At 32.8% G+C, this 20,171-nt stretch overlaps 1 protein-coding gene across 2 annotated transcripts; it reads right to left on the reverse strand.

The window, feature by feature from the left end:
• Window positions 1-12,200: 12,200 nt before the first annotated feature.
• On the reverse strand, window positions 12,201-19,764 carry LOC141711701 (uncharacterized). Of its 2 annotated transcripts, XM_074514346.1 has the most exons (8): window positions 19,643-19,764; window positions 18,964-19,465; window positions 17,052-17,424; window positions 15,497-16,746; window positions 15,075-15,188; window positions 14,196-14,350; window positions 13,698-13,808; window positions 12,201-12,447 (listed from the first exon to the last, which is right to left on the reverse strand). In XM_074514346.1, the coding sequence occupies exons 2-7, from the start codon at window positions 19,375-19,377 to the stop codon at window positions 13,760-13,762; spliced, it is 2,355 nt and encodes a 784-aa protein (XP_074370447.1). In that variant the 5' UTR covers window positions 19,378-19,465; window positions 19,643-19,764; the 3' UTR covers window positions 12,201-12,447; window positions 13,698-13,759. The 2 variants fall into 2 exon arrangements, with proteins under 2 accessions (XP_074370447.1, XP_074370448.1); XM_074514347.1 differs by lacking the exon at window positions 19,643-19,764 and having other exon boundaries at window positions 18,964-19,584.
• Window positions 19,765-20,171: the final 407 nt, after the last annotated feature.

The raw sequence follows: 20,171 nt of genomic DNA on the forward strand, positions 1-20,171 counted from the left end.
ATTGCTTGGATACGTCTCTGTGTTACAACGGTGACATATTCTATTAGTTTCAATGGCTCTCAGCTTGGCCCCATTAATCCGTCCAGGGGACTTCGTCAAGGAGATCCATTATCTCCGTATTTATTCTTGTTCTGTGTGGAGGGTCTCTCACGCATGTTGAGTAAAGCAGCTGAGGAAGGAAGTATAAATGGTTGGAAAATCTGTCCTCAATCTCCGGCCGTATCTCATTTACTTTTTGCGGACGACAGCTTCCTCTTTTGCAAAGCTACAGCAGAGGAGATGATGACAATAAAATCAATTCTTCAAAGGTACGAATTACAGTCAGGACAAGCCATTAATCTCCAAAAATCTGGGATCCATTTCAGCTCTAATGTACGGCTGGACAAACAGGAAGAGCTGAAGAATATTGTGGGAGTATACAATGATCTGAGTTCAGGCAAGTATCTAGGGCTGCCGTCCTTAATATGTCGTTCGAAAAAGATGGTGTTCAACTATTTAAAGGATCAGTTGTGGAACAAAATACAGGGGTGGAGTGCAAAGCGCCTGTCAAAGGCAGGTAAAGCTATATTACTTTGTATAGTGGCTCAAGCTATTCCCTCTTACGCTATGTCGTGCTTTATGCTCCCAAAAACATTATGTAATGACCTTGAAAAAATGATGAATAGCTATTGGTGGGGCTCTCAAAATAATAACAGGAAAGGCATAAAATGGGCTTCTTGGACCAATATGAGTATGGCTAAAGAGAGTGGTGGTTTAGATTTTCGTGATCTTCAAGGCTTTAACATCGCACTTCTCGGTAAGCAGTGTTGGAATCTTTTGAATAATCCTTGTTCTCTGGTAGCTCGGGTCTTTAAGGCTAGATATTATCCGGATACTAGCCTGTTTGCGGCGAGTCGAGGAGGGGGTGTTAGCTTTGTCTGGTCCGGGTTGTGGCAAGCTAAAGAGACTCTCAAAGATGGCTTTAGGTATGTGGTGGGGGATGATAAAGAAATTAAGGTAGGAACGGATGCTTGGTTGAGGGGCAAGGAGGACTTCAAGATAGATGTGCAGTATCGCCATTTGATGAGTGAGTTTGAAGTTTGTGATCTTTTTATTCCTGGCAGCAGTGAGTGGGATGCAACAAAGGTAAATAACTTGTTCTCAAGTAATAATGCTAAATGTATTTTAGCTATACCTGTCCCTAGAAGTCGGGTTCAAGATCGTATAACTTGGAGCTATTCGTTGGATGGGAAATACAGCGCAAAATCGGGTTACAAGTTCTGGCAACAGCATTTTGGTAGGGGAAAAGAAATCGAAGAGAGCAAAGGTTGGGGTAGGTTATGGCAGATTCAGGTTCCGCAGAAAATAAAAATGTTTCTATGGAGGATTTGTAGAAACTATATCCCTGTTCGTATATTATTGAGAGTGAAATGAGTCAATATTCCTATCTTATGCCCGGTTTGTGGAGTTGACGTTGAACATCTCCGATATATATTCCTTGAGTGCAGCTTTGCAGTAGGTTGTTGGAATGAACTAGGCTTGGGATTTGACAACTCGCAGATCTTTTCTTGCTCGGAATGGTTACTTCAAAAGCTGGCAGTAGAACCTCTTGATAGGTTAGCTCAGATAGCAACAGTACCCTGGGGAATTTGGTCAGCAAGGAATTTGAAGGTATGACATTCCAAGACCTTAACGACACAGTTGGTTATACAATGGGGTATTCTACAGGTCAAACAATGGAGGGACAACCAACAGTTGAAACTAGATCGCCTCAGAACTGTTGTGAATACCGAGAAGAAGGTAAGACTAACATGGCAACCTCCAACTGTAGGTCGATTGAAAGTAAACGTGGATGCTCAGGTGGTTGTAGGATCTCAGTGGTACTCTTGTGGGCTTGTTCTTAGAGATCATATGGGGAACTTCATGCATGCTAAGACGCACAAATATGCAGGTGAGGTACCTGTGGTCGAAGCGGAAGCTAGTGCTGTTCTGGAAGCTATTGGGTGGATTAATGAGTTGGGATTACAGAATGTGGACATAGAAAATGACTCCCTCATCACGGTCCAGGCAATCAACAAGGAATCAGAAAATTACTTAAAGGCCGGAATAGTGTTTCGTGAATGCTGTAATATGTTGAAAGCTCGTAAGGATGTTACGCTTTCATTTGCTAAAAAGCAAGCTAACAAGGTAGCTCATTTAGTTGCTAGAGTGCCTTGTAATGTTAGTTGTTTTATTGATTTTATAACTCCTCCACATTCTGTGTTGGATCAACTTGTAAGAGAACGCTTATTTGAGTAATCTATAAAAAAAAACAGTTTCAAAAAAATAAATGAACTTTAAAACCTCTGAGCAGACAATGTTGTTGTAATTAACGATTGTAATTATTAAGTTACAGACCTATTTATAATCAGAGTATTTGACAATAAGGATCATATATAAAAGTATATAAGCATGTGTGTTTTTGATAAAATTACATGAAACTATTGTTGGATATTATTTTTTATAATGAGAGTTTAAATTTTTATGTATAAATTAAGTTATTTTTTAGTATAATTCACGTAAAAATTGAGATAAGACATTTTATTTTGATGGTATTATAAATAATTAATTATTATTATTATAGATTTCTTACATATTTTTTACAGGTCCAGTGAGGTTGTCTATATTTATAAAATAAGGGGAATGTATTATTGGAGATGTTTTTTTTTACAAAATTTCTATATTTTTTACTCCTTCTCTCCCATTGAATTCTATACGTTACTTTTCGGTACGCTTTTCAATACTCATTTAAAATATAACTCCACAATATTTTTTTAAATTTTTTTTCTGAATACATGAAACTTTTATTCACAAAAAAAATTTGAAAAAAATATTATTAAATTATACTTATGGAAGTCTCAAAATACGTATAAATAGTAAACGTATAAATCGAACGGGACGGATGGAGTATTTATAGTATGTATTATTGATAACTAGACCTGGAAAAATGGGTCTGTGTCTGAAGAACCGAACCGAAATCTATGGATCTGAGATCCGAATTATATAATCCGATAATTATCCGAAAACCAAATTGAACCGATTCGAAAATTACCCGAACCGAAAATTTAACCGAAAATGATCTGAAATACTAGATCTGATTATAAATTGGAACCGAACAAAACCGATTCATATAATATTTGAACCGAATATGATCCGAAATAAGCAAACTTCATACTTAAATGTATTTTATATTCGTGATAATTTAATTGTTTAATTATAAATTAATGTAAAAGTACATTATATTATATTAAAAGTACTACATTTAATAAAAATATATTTTTTTAAGTCTCAAAACATGAAGAAAAAAAATAAGTTATGATCCGAAATATCCGAACCTAATTTTATCCGAATTTTATTCGAATTTCATCCGCTTTTGATCCGAATTAGACCCGAACCGAACCACATCCGACCTGATCCGAATGACCTCCAATTATATCATAATCCGAAAATGGAACCGATCTGAAATAGACCCGATGTGAAACCAATCTGGTTATCCGATTTGACAGGTCTATTGATAACTAAGTATTCAATGTGGTTGAAGATGCTCTCAGCTGAACAAGATATACACATTTGTTTTTTTAGGAAATATATTTGGTTTTAATACGTATCGCAACGGTTGGATTTTAATATAGATAAGCCTTGTCATGAGTATATTATAATTATAATTAAAAATTTATATTATTATTTGTTTTTGAGAGCTACTCTCATCAATTCAAGTTCGAACTATTTATAAAATTAAAAATTATTCGTGGATAATATGAATTACTGGTACTAGCTAGTATTCATGCCAAACATGGAATGAACAGAATATAAAGTGGCAGAAGAATTGATGAATAAGATAACTTTTGCTTTATACTTTCTTAACAACTATTTCAACCTATAACACTTTTTTTAAAATAAATAATTGGAGTATATATCTTGTCGCTGGTCAACTAAATCTTTGGAAAGTTGGTGGACACAAATTATGCATCATTGTCGGCTTCATTCTAATTTATTCATCAATCTATCTATTATACGTTGTTTCAGTTCAGTTACAGTTAAATCAAGATACTTATAAAAGGAACGTAGGTATAGTATATATAAATTATATAGTGATATTTTGTACTATTTCTTATCATAATTGTGGTGGTTAAGTAAAAGGCGAATACTTATTATCTAATCTGACTTAATGATGCAAAAAGCCAAGATTAAGGACTAATTGATGCTCTAATAATCATATTAATTAGCCTTAGTTCCATTTTTTAACACTTAATTTGTGGAGGTAAGTTTAGGTGGTAGGTTTAATCGGTAAACCTAAACGGCAAGCTTTCTTGTTACATATACGTTACATTTCATTATCACCGGCATGTTTGAATTGATATTTTCCCGGTTGTTTACGGTATTTTATGTTATTTTTTGATAAATTGATGACATTAATATATATATTTTCGTATATGAGTAGTTTTTTATGGTGTTAATAACTATTTTTTTAAAATAACTAATTTATTTAAATTTATTAACAAAATCCCTATTATAAATATGATAATAAATTGTCGCAATCCCAACTATTAACAATATATTAATATCTTTATTTGTAAATTCACTTATGAAATGTAATATACTCACCCAAAGAGACCTTAAAGTAAGATGATTTATACAAATTCTAGCTGTTGACAATTTTTTACTCAAAATATATAAGCTTATTTTCAACTTTTTACTTATTATATTCATGTGGGCCTTTATCATCAATAGTTTTATATTCCATATTTTTTATTTTAAAATATTAAAAGGGTACCTTTCCCCCCAACCATGGTTGGTTGGGGTGTATTTCAAGTCAACCAACCATTCCGCAATGATTCATTGCGGAAGGTTGCGGAAAACGAAAACTAATAAATTTTATTTTATTTAGTTAACAGTTTTTATTCGATTACTCAAAAATAGATATAAATGACACAATTTCAAGCGATTAAGTCAGACAAAATTTCTTATTCTTCTCCTTTCATAAGTAAATTTATATTATTTTCATTTTTTTGAGATTTTTAAAAGTAATTAAATTTGAAAATTCGAATTAAGTGATAAAAAAGGAAAAATAAAAATATTTTTAAAAATTTTCAGAAAAAATATAGGAAAATAAAAACTTTGAGAAAAAAATATTGTAATTTTTTGACTAAATTTATATTAATTTTAATTTTTTTATGATTTTTTGAAGTAATTTAAAATATGAAAATTAGAGTAAGTAATGGAAAAAGGAAAATATAAAAAATATTTTCAAAAAATTTCAAAAAAAATGTACAAAGTATTTTTTTAGAAAATAAGGAGTGTAATTTTTTTGACCAAATTTATATTATTTTCATTTTTTATAATTTTTTAAGTAATTTATATTTGAAATTTCGAAAAATGAGGTTGGTAAAAATGCATTTAATGCTCATTTCACAATAATTCATTACGGAAGGCAGGTGAAGTTGCATTAAATACTTCCACAATAAATTATTGCGGAAGTACATATGGTTTCCGTAATGAATCATTGTAGATCCATTACTAGTTCATCAACAGTCCGGAACCACCAAACTGCGGCCGTGGAACTTTTTACATAATAAAATACTACAAGTAAACATATTTTTCCTATGGTCCTATTTTTTATCACCACAATTTTTACCAATCATTTTGTTACTTATCTTAAAGTTAAGGATCTTTTCCTAAAATCGGCAGGAAATGCAAATGGTGTCCATGGACGATGTACTTTGATGTTCCTGAAAAATATCTCTTTTGATTATTATATAATTTTTACAATAATATTTGTGCTATTAGTAGTAAATGCAAACAAAATATAAAAGAATAGGAAAAAAAATGTCAGTAAATTGTACTGATATATAACTATTTTTTACCGGGCTTAGCATTATAAAAATTCAGTAATTTCTATCATGTTGAATACATTTTGTATCACGTTCATAAGAGAAAAGAGACGCTAAGAAAATGACGATATAAAATGAATTTTCAGCATAAAAATTCGGTGGCGTATAACGTGGATGGTCCCGAGGCACCTGGCATCTGACTTGGAATATGATGTGGATGGGTCCCACTGCACACTCCGAGGCATATCGTCATTTGACTGTGCAAGTTAAGGCCGACGTGGATCACAGATATATTCGTTTCCCACAACAATATTTTTTACATAGAAATTTCGAATTTGCTACCGTTTTTGTTGGTAGGAGATGATCCATTTTTACCGATTTTTGTGCCAAATATCATCCTCATATCTTATAAATAAAATTCGATTCCAATGAGAAGTATTTAAATCTTTTATTTGATCGGTCTTTTTTATCTATCTCACACCAAAAAATAAAAAAAGATTCTTTTTTTCAATCCATTATCTCGTTCATGGTTCCATTCGAAAATAAGCAGATATTTTATTGGGTTTTTTTGAAAAATACCCAAGTCTAAAAATATTTTTACAAAAATATTGTTATTTTTTAAAAAAATTTGTAAAAATATTTTTTAATTTGAAAAAAAAAACTATTTTTCAATTTTTTTTTGCAAAAATACGATTTTTAGCAACTAGAATCAACTGTAGGCAACCTTTGACGAGATTATGCAATTACATGCAATCTCAAATCAACCAAAAAAACTTTATTCAACTAGTTGCATATCTGGTTGATTTTGTTTCATTTTCGTTTATTCCGTATTTTTGCCAAAAAATCAGAAAAATAGTAAAATCGTAAAAAAAAATTAAAAAAATTAGTATTTTTGGTAAATTCTCTATTTTATTTTCTTTTAATTTAATAAAAAAGTAAAATTAAAGATATATAAAGTTATTTGAATAATATAAGTGCATATTCTTGTCGTTAATGTACTAGTATGTGTTGTGTAACTATAAAATCGATGATGTTATGGTCAATTAATCGCGTACATAAGAATTCAATGGGATTATGATATAAATTAACAAAGATCACATGCTACGATCCCTACATAGCTTAAATATATTCATCCGTAGCTGCACACAGTGCTCAGTAGAGGGAGTAGCGTACGTAGATTTATAGTGTGCATTAAAATTGTGTTGAAGGTGCATGCAAGTAAGATCCAATAATATTGCAGCAAAAGTATCAATTTCTTTGCTGAATTTCCTCTTAATTTGCTTCTAGCTTGCCATACTAACATGTACACACAACATACATATAGATCAGTTAAAAGTCCACATTGCCGTGATAGTCGCCGGTTCACGAAATACTAGGCCGGACCATATTTCACTCCAACTTTTTATCTTCTACGTGAAGGCTTTGTGTTGAAAAGATCATAGATTCATAGGCATCTATCCATGAGATCTCGTTTACAGGATATATATAGGCTTTGTCTTTAACGTTACTAACTAGTAACTACTAGATTAATCTTTTTATTTTAATAAATAAATGATGTGAAGTTTTATTACGGGTCTTATTGGTTAAGCAAATATAGCTACAAGGTTGCCTAAAATTTTTGCTAACATTAATATCTTATTGGAGTGCAATTTTTTTTATATAGTACCTATACTATTATTATGCCATGCTACATGGATTTTTAGTTAAGGGTTTTCTCACGTTGAAGATGCTTAATGCCTTACAAATTAACATTTGTTCTAATAAATGTCAGCATAAGCTATAGTTGAACTATGGTACGACAACAATAAACCCTTAGGTTATTTTCAATGAGTTAAAAGCCTTAGCTAAAACTGTATAAAACATTCTATAAATAAATATTATAGAGGATATGTAAATATTTTTCAACTCCAATGCTCCTTCACTAAATTTTTAGCTAGTATGTTAGTTGTATTTGTCAAACCAGTTCAGACTTTTAGCGTCGTTTGCTACTATATAAAAATAAAAATAATAGATTCTATTTATGACAATTTGAAATTATAATAATTTGCTATTTTTAAAATATAATCAATAATTATAGTCAACTTTATCGGAATAATTCATCTTATAAGTTCAATAAATTTTACATAATCGTTATCTTATATAATTTTAGTCAATTATTTTAACAAATATTATTAAAGATGCTCTTACCACTTAGTTATCTCACAGCACATAAATCCTTGAAATTCTTGCATGTTATATATCATATATGAGAAATATTATGTTCCCAAAAATCGTTTCAAAAATGGTTTTAAAGTGTTTAATTGGCCGTATATGATTGATTATTATTTCATTAATAATATGAGCCCCATGTTCACATATATAAGTTCGATCAATAACATTAGACTGTGGTATCTTGGGACATTTTTTAGAATTTTTTTGGGTACATTTGTCATCATATATATGTCAAAATAGGGCTCTTTATGGATCGGATCGACCTTGATCTATATTCTGATCCATTTAATTTTACCGGATTCAAATCGAATTTTTGTCGGATTTTTTATATCCCGATCCATATCCGGATCCGTTAGAATCACGGACCGGAGCTCCGATCCGTTTATATTTCCCTTTGTTAAGTAGAAAAATATGATTTGGCAGTTTAAAATTCTTACCATGTCCATGTCGTTTGAAAAGAAAACAACAAAACTAACTCTAAATTTTACTCTGTTTATGTTCCACAGACTGATGAACAACTATAGTGCGCATACTTGAACCATCCTAATTTATAACTACCGGAAACTACAGTTTGTGCATATGGGACTTGACACAGTGATAAAATGTTATCAAAAATAATATGAATATATTATAAATTTTATCATTTAATTTATTATATATATATTATATTTCTGATATATAATAAATTATCCGGATCGGATCATTAATGGATCGAATTGGACTAAATCCATATCTGGTACTTATCGGATCGGATTTTTTTCGAGAAATCCATATCCGCTCCATTAGCCTTCGGATCGGACCGGATTTCGATTCATTGACAACCTAGGTCAAAGCATGCATGTTACTATATTCTTAAATAGGAATGATTGCACTTCAAACAATTTCGGCAGGGTTAATTTAGAAAAAGAGAGGTGGGTAACTGAATAACTGAAGAGTAAAAGTGGTCAAAAGAGAGATCCTCGAGTTGTATGACTTGTTTGTATATTTAACAAAGTATGACAGTTTTTCAAAATTAAACGAGAAAACGGCCCCCCTACCGAGACTTGTTTGTCTAACATAAGAAGATGGAGACATTAAATTTTGTACGAGTTGACTAGATATATTTTAGTTGGTTTTTGCATCCGAACATAGAAAATATGATCCAACCTATGTTTCATTTGGAAAACTGAATTTCATTTAAAATTCTGAATTTGATTAAATAATCTGTTTTTAAATTCATATTTGAATTTCATTTAAAATTCAGAACATTCAAATATTAGTATAAATATGAGAATTTGAAATGATAACTCAAATCCTGTCATTTAAAATCTCTCATTTAAAATGAAATGTAAGTTTTCAAACACCCTCTTAGATTATTTAGTTGATTGATATTGAAATTTTAGATGCTTACCACTTCAAGAGATTATATGACACGATGATAGGCATACATTTTACACTTGTTGGATTAAAAGTGATGTAATTAAACGAAATTTTAAAATGTAGCAATGACAAACATTATATTCTTATATATAATTAGAGTAAAGGAGATAATATGGTACGTTATATGTGATGATTTGGTCGTCACAGTCCCTCATTAACTAAACAACTAAACTTATTTAATATCTAATAAAGACTCACTACCTATATCTTTACTAAGAAAAAGATTTTTATAAGTTTGCTCTTTTAAAAAAACAAAATTAATACCCTAATATGCATAATGTAGGCTATTAATTTATACAGAAAATTATAATTTAACAAATTAGAAAAAAGTTATAATTTGGTCAAGAGGTTTTTTTTATATTTAGTTATAAAGGAAAAATAATAGGAAGATATATTTTATATAAATATAAACAAAGAATTATTTTTTATTAAAACTAAAAAAATTCAAAAAAGGACACCATTAAAAATACATAAAAGTTACAAAAATATAAATTATATGACTTTTTAACTAAACAACTAAATTTATCTAAAATCTAATAAAGACTCACTATTAACACTCTTTTGAAAAAACAAAACTAATACCCTAATATGCATAATGTAGGTTATTAATATACAGAAAATGATAATTTAACAAATTAGAAAAAAGTTATAATTTGGTCAAGAGGTTTTTTTAATATTTAGTTATAAAGGAAAAATAATAAGAAGATATATTTTATATAAATATAAATAAATAATTATTTTTTATTACAGTTTAACATCCCGGTACTTGAAATTATGGGTCGGGCATTCATTATAGTTAAAATTTCAATAAAATGAAATGCTATAATCGTAGAATAGTCCTCTTGTATAACGGTGTCAACCTTAGAAACGGATAAAGAGCAAACGGGGGAAGGTAAGGTTTAGAGAGTTTTACCGGAACAAAAGGGGCGCAGGTGAATTAGGGGAAGAGGAGACTTTTAATCAAACGAATGGTCATGTCATTGTCAACCAACTCGTAAAAGGAACACACTACTACCTTTTATTCAGGGGAAACATATTTATTGTTTTTGGTTTTGGATTCATCAGGCAAACCTCTTGTAGCCTACTGTGTTTCATACTTTTCTTCTCATCAAACTGCTTAGCAGCCCACCATATTAGTTAACTCACTATTCCTACACGAACATTGTCCTAGGACCTAGATATTTATTATCCCTCTTCTTTAGCTGAAACCTGGATCACCCCGTTTCCTGCTTGTTTTCAATCTAAGGGAACATCTCTACAACAATCATGCCGGCACAATAATATTTATAATTGTTAGCCATCCGTCGGGTCATCTTACGAGCATCCGATTCATCCTGGAGCAAGTTAGCACAACATCCCGCCTCCATCCCACTTATAACTATATTCACAACCCGTGTAACTAATTTATATCACGACAAAAAAAAAACTGAATAAAGGTTAAAATCAAAACTTATCCTATATTTGATCGATTTTACTTGATTTTCTTTTCTGCATTCTTGTAGGGTCCTTATAACAGATGATTATATAGGGCAGTTAATTATGAAAACAGTACACATGTTGTTATGGTACACTCTATGTATGAAATTATACACACACACACATACTGAAACAGTGAATTATGAGAGAAGATGATGATAATGTCCCAAACAGTACTCTAGATGTTATCCAAAACTCTCGTTTACTATAAGCTTCTTGCCCCCCGACAGTGTAATTATATAATCCGGATACATGTCATGTTAAAAACAGGCAAAGCCTTTAAGCTCTGCACCGTGCCTTCTTACTAAAGTACATTCATAGATTTCAATTATGTGAGATACATATTAGCGATATAGATAGGCCATAGAAATGAAATAAACTTATGTTCAAAGCTAGCTAGGTTATTGGAAACAGTGATTATTAATCAACATGGCATGAATTAATGCAGCAGGGAAGTTAAGATAGATTTTGTATCATTCCGAGGTGTTGAAATCGACTGCCATTACCCGGCTTCTTGTACTCCACATGTTTTTTCTTCTATCAATGATTTGTTTATCAACTTGACTACACTATGAGGCCGCACTAACATGTGATAGTTTATGTATCGGAAAATGTTACTTCCGGAGCTCTTTTCTTATTTCCGGAACAAAAAAAGTGTAAAAAGACAATTTATATTTCACCTTTTTACCCTACCTTTGCTCCGGAACTAAAAAAAGAAAGAAAAAAAGAGCTCTCGAAATAACATTTCAATGCCACGGTTCCTAACCTGCAATGGATACACCTATTTGTCCGTAAAGCTATCTTATGAATGCAGAAGCCTAATATTTCTTTTCTAGAATTTCTTTGGAGACCAACTGTCATTATACCTGGGGATATTTCTAATTGTACCCCCATTTTCCTATGATATTGACTCATGGAAATGGTACAAGTGGTATTCGTGAGAATCATATTCCTATAATTGCAAAGTAATACAGTATTAGTTAAAGCTGGGAGTTAATCGGACTCGATTCACCTAATAAACAACTAGTACTACAATGAGGGTTCAGCGACCGACTGGCCAAAATTTCAATCTCAGAAAGTAACGCACCCTCGTTTTTAGAAGATGCAAGAGAAAATGACAATTGAGCAAATAATAAGAGACCTGACTACCAAATTGCGTACAAGGTAATTGTATTGATAATCCAAAACCATATCACACATAAATAGATCACTTATAAGTTATACCTAAATATGGTAGAACTCATCTATCAAGTCAAATTCATTTATCATTTAGCAAGAAAAAAAGGTCACGGCAAACATCTTTTGGTATCAGCTAAAAAAATTATATGTAATGACAGACTCTAGGTTGAGACATTAAAGATGTTCTATTGAGATGTACAACTAACAAAGATGATTGCAGACTACAAATCTGAAGCTACATTTGGTACAGGACAATGAATACTACTCCACTATTTCCATACACCTCCTTGCTATGCGCAATTCCGTCAAGAATCTACAAAAAAAAGTATAATTTAATGTTCATTGTACATGGGCAAAATAACAAGTTATTGAATGATCCTACTAAATAACTGAAACAATGACATATGCTGAAGTAGGATGCAAAGCAAACAATTCCATCAGTTTCCAAATCCCAAGTTGCCAACCCCGTGATCCTTTCAGGCCACATAAGAAAGGTTATTTCCTAACTAAATTTTGTATAAATACTCCCTAACTAAATTTGCATAATCGCACAGTCGCACACATTTATATTCCCAAGTGCAGGAAGTTGAAACATGCAGCTCTAGTTAGGATTCTATCCACAAACTTAGAGCAAAAGCACAATTGTGATATGATAAAAAAGTTATCAATAAAATTACCGACATGTTTCAAGGTATCATTTACCTACAATACTTGCACCGCTATTGCAATCCTAGTTACTAATTTCTACACTTGTTTATCTGTTAAAATAAATACGCATCTCAAGAATAACTTCAAATCTAAGAACACAAATATCTAGCTTTCGCTTTGTTTACATTTTAAAGACAGTTATATGTTGCAACTAGATTAAGGTAGTTGAAATTCAAAAAGAAACATAATATGAAATATGCATGCCAGACTGTGAAAAATGCAGATATCATGTATAAATTCTTATGCATGCCAGACTATAAAGAATGCAGAAATCATGTATAATTCTTTAATCAAACTAAAGGCTCAAGAAAATAGATGAAAATGTTTCCTCATAGTTTTAACTGATTTATCTCCTTGCAAAAATCAGCAAATCCTCATGTTTAAAGAAAGACTGGTATACTGGTATTTAAACGAGATAATTGGACATCCATTGTAAATTTAAAATCTAGGATGAGGAAACTATGAGACCAGGATTTAACAGTACAGGTTGATTATTTAAGGGACTATGCTAGCAATAGTGCACATCGAGATACTTAGTAGCAACCTAGCGCGAGCCAGGAGTGGCACTTTTTGAGTGTGTAGAAACACAAGTGATATATCATGCAAGACAATACTTAGAATGAGTTCACGTAGATTTATCCTTGTCATCTTTTCCGACTTTGCCCATAGTTTAAACAGAAAATAGACCAGTTTGATTAAGGAAAACCTTTTTACCAGATTGATATAATACAATACGCTGTTTGTGCTCGATTAGTTATCCATTCTTAATTTACTCGGGATTCTTCACCATAATCAATTACAGAATGATAGTAGAGCCTACAACAGAAATGTGATTCAAAGTAGGTAATGGCGTACCTGATACAGATAAGGAGGCGCGGAGTATCAAATCAAAAACATCATAACTTTGTGACCTAAAATCAGCTGGTTACATCACGGAATAGCCCTTTTCGTTCATCAAAGAACCATCTGTGATAAAGAATGGGGGAGAGCAAGTTGTTAACAGCAGAGCCATGTTTAAAAAAAATGCAATATTTGTTATCTAAGAAAAAAAATGATTGTTATGATTATGAATGATAAATTTTACAAGGACTACTTTATCGTATAAAATTCATATTTTTGGTTACAATATATACATATCAATCGGGATGGCAACATTCGACACGGCACGAATCCAACATGAAGAAACACAAATTTGGATCGAGTGTTTGAAGTTTCGGGCCGGGTTCAGATTTGCCATTATTCTTTTTCCCAAATTTTGAAACAAATATTTTGATCTGAATTTTGCACATTTGTCTTGCACATATTAGCATGGTATTGACATCTATTAAGGTAAAGAAAAAGACATTAGCATACTTGCAAACAAAAAGGGGCTGTAGTCCACCACGGGCTTCTGTCCCTCGACGAGTTTTCCTTTGACTTTCTTCAGCAAACAGTCGTGGTGGAAGAACTTTACAGGGGCCTTCTATCAAACCAGCCCGCATTGCAGTATCATGATTAGACTCGTATACCTAAAAAAAGGTGACAAGTTGCTTAAGACTGATCAGCCACAATGAATTTTTCCGTGTATATGTCAATATATATTCAGATTGTAATAGATTCTAAATGCCATAGCAGCTTCACAAAGACATGTCAAACGTTGTCAAACGTTGTCAAACAATCCAAAGAGGATAGAAGTAAATTAGTACACCAAATTCTTTATTAATGGGAAAATATAATCTAACCATCAAAATATAAGCCTAGCTAAATTTGACAACATCAAGTCAAGGGTCTTGAGCCTTAATAACAACAAAAATATAATGTTGCCTGTTAAGCACAGTGTCAAAGAATACAATCTAAATATGTAGACGGCTGCTACTTTTCTCTATCTCAGATTACGTTGTTTTTACTAGATTTCACATTCTATTTCATGACACTAATATAAAAAAGGCATACAATGCCAGAGAAGAAATATCTGGAAACTCTGCTTGTTTCAGGCTTGCAGCCTAAGGTATAATGTGTATATGGTATATATCATGCTTAAAAAAAGTAGACAATGTATATAACCTGTATTTTAAACAATGCCAATATCTGTTCATTATATTCTTAATATGTTTAGCTTTCCCAGTCAAATAGGCCAAGGAATAAATTAAATTGAGGATTTCCCTGATTTTTATTGGGAAATTTACTAATCGATCTTCCCAAAAGAAGCACATCAAAAAGTAATTTTACCTCCCATCCCTATGACTTACTCACCTCATTATTATCGGGAGCAAATGGGCGACCAACACCCTTAGGCAGATCTGCAGGAAAGTAGCACCGGGATGCAATAACCCACATTGATCTTGTTTTCCTATCCGCCCACATACTCTGCAAGCAAACAGACTTGAATATTAGACATGCTACTTCAATAGCAGCAAAACAAAAAATTGACCTTCCTACCAATATTCTACTGAAATAGGAACAGAACTATATATCCCTAATATATCCCTAACGACATAACTGTTTGCACATGATAACATCACAGACTTAAAACTAAAAACTTTGATAACTGGCATAATTCTGCTTAAATGGTAGGCTTTTTTTATACAATCTGCAACTATTAAAAGTCTACCATCACAAATCTCATCACATTAAAAAATTAAATGTCACAACTCGCATCACAGACAATTGCTCACCTGAAGTTTAAAGGGTGTTAATACGTTGCTCTGCAAACGAAATAATGCATGATCATGAACTTTATACACGACCCCATTAATTGAGCAAGACTGATAATAAGTCTTCTCCTCAACCACGTTAATTACAGCGCCAATCCAGTCAACTTGATGCAAGCCATCAGACAAAGTAACATCTTGCTCATTAGGCCCAAAATTGGTTTCAGAAACTTCATGATTAGTATGTAGAGTTCCTTGCTCATCTCGCTTAGCTTCATTATTTGATTCAGGGACAGATTTCTGCAAGTTGATGATATGAGAATTTGTTGAAGGGTTTATGGAGTTACTAGAGCTATTCTTGACTGTCTGAGGGTCTGCTGAAGGATATGAGGCAGATTGAGCAATTAGTTTCTTGTCATCTGATGTTTCAACTGATAAGCCAGCAGAAGAATCAGCTGAGGTTTTTATCATGTCAGTTGAAACACAACCAGAGGATTTGTCATCAATTTCGTTATGCATCACTCTTTTATCTTTCATCTCTGCACCAGCTGCAATAGGCCTAATATTGTTCTCCATAGTACCGTCAGGAGCACCTTGTAAACCAAACTTACCATTTCCAGTTACCTTCCCAGGTAATGCTCCCAATTTCTTTTCTGGAGGTACGTGAACTGTTGTAGCATTAGAAGAAACCTTGGGTGCGGTTATAGCATTTCTCAAGACACGGCCATATTTAGGAGGTAGAGCTTTGCCATTGCTTAGAGACAAACACTTTGCACAATGCCACTCACCTCTAGGAACCGACTTTTGATTGTTAATCTTGAGACATTTCAGATGATACCCTTTTTCACAACCATCGCAGACTAAAACATTGTCAACCTCGAGTGAAATAAGCTTACACAATTGACAAGCCAAAGACTTGTTCATGTAATCCCTTGAAGGGGGAGCCCAAGTAGGGCGCTCATGAAGCGTTGGTTGTAACAGCTTCTGGACTAAATTAACAATATCAGTGTGCTGACTTCTCAAAGAAAGTGCCTGCGCAGATTCAATCCCCTGCTGAATATGTTTTTGCGTGCTTAATGGGTCCACCGATGCAGTCTGACTAGCAATTGACTTTGAGGTTTGAGGTATCACTCGTGACATCCCACCAGCTCCCTCAACCTTTATAGAAGCATTAAATGGTGCACTACTGTTTGATGCATTTTTCACTGACAATGCAGATTGCAGTGGTTGAACAGACCCAGATACAGGCCTAATATGATTACCAGAGTAATTAACTGGAAAGTAAAACCATTATATGTATTAGCAAAACATCAATGAGAAGATCATCAGATGTAAATATAGAAATCAATAGATAGATTACAATTTATTGTTATATAAATGGCAGCCAGTAATAATATAACAAGAAACGATAGATACCAATTTATTGTTATATAAATGGCAGCCAGTAATAATATAACAAGAAACACTCTGGACATGTATATTTTCTGCAATTAACATACTCTCGATAAAGATATTCAAGCAATCACCAACAAGATGTCAATTTTTTAGTTAGTGAGGAGAAACAAAGTTAATCAGTTACCTTGAGCTTGTGAAGGGTAAGCACCATTATATTTCATATCCGAACTAAAATGAGGTCTCTCAGCTCTAGGCAATGCTAATGAAGAAGAATCCCTTCCAACATGGCTGGTAGGTATTTCACCGGGAACCAGAGGTCTTACTTCACTCGTAGGCAGTTGATATGGCAAAGCTGTTGAGTTTGTTGCAGAAACACGAGCTAACTGGGAAGCAGGTTGGAGACCTACAGAAGCAGTTGGCACTTGACTTGGTTTCTGTGAAGTTAACATTCGAACAGCCTGAGATGATCCACTTTCAGATGCTGAACCAACATTTGCTTGCAACCTCTGAGATGAACGCGAAGCAGAATGTACAGCAAACTCGTCCGATTTTTCCATCTGAGATACAGGACAAGGGAGATACTAACGTCAGAGTACAAAATTATAAGACTAGCAGCACAAATATAATAGACTTAATGGAATCATCAAAGGAAACAAACGTGCAAACACGAAGCGCACAATTCATCAAAATGAAGCAGCATAGTATACGTATAAAACTCAACAAACATATGGAGATGCTAAAACATGACAAAATTGATAACAGTAATTACAATAATTTTATTGAACAAGTCACACTAAAGTTAATATGATCATGAAGAGTTGGTATAGAACTTGCATTCATAAAGATTATTACTATCATGGACAAGGCGCATTTTAGATAATGTGTTGGTGACATTTGATTATCCATGTGTTTCTGACCTAGGATACTATTATTCTATTCTTTAATCTCAACCTTTTCTAATTGTTATCTTAGTCTTCCTGCTTTTATCTTAATTTTTTTCTTTATATGCCGTTAGAGTTTTATGTGGACTTCCCAAATTAATTTTGCGTCTAAAGACTACTATATTTGATTTTAATAACCGTCACTAATATTTTTTTGGTAAGAATTGTGAATTTTTAATAAAGCACTCTAATATGCCACATCATGCTTATGCGCCCGCTTAAGCTCGGATTGCTTCACCTACACGATGCGATGAGGACTCGTTTCTCGCTTATGCGCGCTTTCATTAACTATGGCAAAAGGCTTGGGCTCATCAGAGTAACTGGAGGAAATGTGGGCTACTTACAAAAATGAAATAATAGATTTTAAGGGGCCAGTGAGAGATTAAGATCCCGGCCCAGCCTAATAAACAAAATGAATACACCTCTACACACACATGTTTATATAACCCAATTTAACGAGTGTTCTGTTCTAACAATACCTTTACAATCCCTTCCGCCCCCTCACCTCGGATCGGCAATCAACATCAATGCCCGTTGTTATTGGGTAGTTTCTGATCAAATTACTACAATTTCTATTCTCGTTCTTAATATAGAACTTAATTGGCTAACATTGACAAAGAATTTGCTCTTCCAGCCACCTCTACAATCCCCCATCGAGTCTCTTTGTGCCACTCGCGTCTGAGCAATCAGGAGAATTTAGGTGATTACTAGGTAGTTTTGAATCTAATTACCATCGGCATTCTCATATTTGATGTTTGTAGTTCCATTAACAATTCCTACTGTAGACACTTATACGAAGAAGTTAGGGTTTTTCAAAATTTTATCTTTCATATGTTATTTTTACCTAGCCCGTTTGGTTACCGAATTATAACTTTAATGCAAACTAGTTTCCCCTTAAATCTTACAGTAAATTATACAATTCGAAGGTGGATGGTATACCAAAAATCCTCTAAAACATTCATACCAAGATAGCACAATCACATAATAATTCGTTATATCCATCTTAAGTACCTAACTACAGTCAATTTATCCCCAATTCAAATATAACAAAAAGCTACCGCCAATTTATACCCAATTCATGTATAACGAAAAGCAACCTTAACTAAAACCAAAAATAACAGTAACAAAATTCAAATAGCAAGATAACAACATCACCTTTTCTTGAGTGAGCTTCAATTTCTGAGCAATTTGAACATTAGGCGGCCGAAACCCTAACATCTGTTCATTGTTACTAAGACCGAGATCATCAATAACCACACCAAATGCCTCTCTAGGAAACACATCTTTGGGCTTAAATTCTCGACAAACCTCCGCCAATTTCCCTCTAGCTTCACTCATCATCTCAACCTCCACTTGTGTCGGAGCCCTCCCTCCCCTCATTTTCCCCAAAGTCTCCAACACCAACACAATCTCCGCCACTCTCTTCAAATTCCCCTTCACTTCACCGCAATTTCTCGCCTTCTTATTAACCCTAACCTCCACATCATCATCACCACTCATCTCTCTCTTCTCACCGACACGCACATTCATTTCCTCAGATCGCACCTCGCTATTCTCCACAATCTCCATCAATCTCTCCAATTCACAGACACATCACCTCCTTTTCACCTCTTTTCGATGAAATTGGGGTAAAAACCGTGAAAAAACACGCAAAAACCTGCAAAACCAAGAGAGATAAGCAGACATGGGAGAGAGATAGAGAGAGAGGGAGAGAATAGAAACCCTAGAGAGAGAAGGAGAGAAGAGAGAGCGAGAGAAGTAAAAAAGAAACAGAAATTACGAAATATAGATCCGTTAATTATATTTATATATAGAGTTAGATAAATTTATATACCTTATTTGTGTGGGTTAATTTGAAACGAGAGAGATTTGAAGCCAGAGAGAGAGGGGAACAACTTGAGCAGCGAGAGAGAGGACTTGCTAGTATGTGTATTTTTTAGAGACAAACTGCTTATTTATGTATTTTTATAAATATTTTTAATTCAATTTAGTTGCTATCGGTCACCAATGGTCGCGACTCTGAATTGATAAAATGTTACAAGAAATTTATTTTTTTTTGAAAATAATTGTTTTTTTTGCTTACGTCGTTCCGTTTTCAATGATAAGAAATATAAATATAAAGTTATTATTTTGGTCATAGACCATCTTGGACCAATAACATTAAAATAGTATAATTTTGATACTATTTTAATGTCAAAATTATATTATTTATAAAATCAACTTCAATTCATTTATATTACAATAAATGTTTAAATAAGAATATGTTATACTAAATTATAATATCTGTTGAAATTAATTTTATACCAAAATTTACACTACTATAGTATTATAGTTTTCGGTTAGAGTTACTCTAATTTAAATAA

This window comes from Apium graveolens, chromosome 3 (assembly GCF_009905375.1).
Source record: "Apium graveolens cultivar Ventura chromosome 3, ASM990537v1, whole genome shotgun sequence".
NCBI lineage: Eukaryota > Viridiplantae > Streptophyta > Magnoliopsida > Apiales > Apiaceae > Apium > Apium graveolens.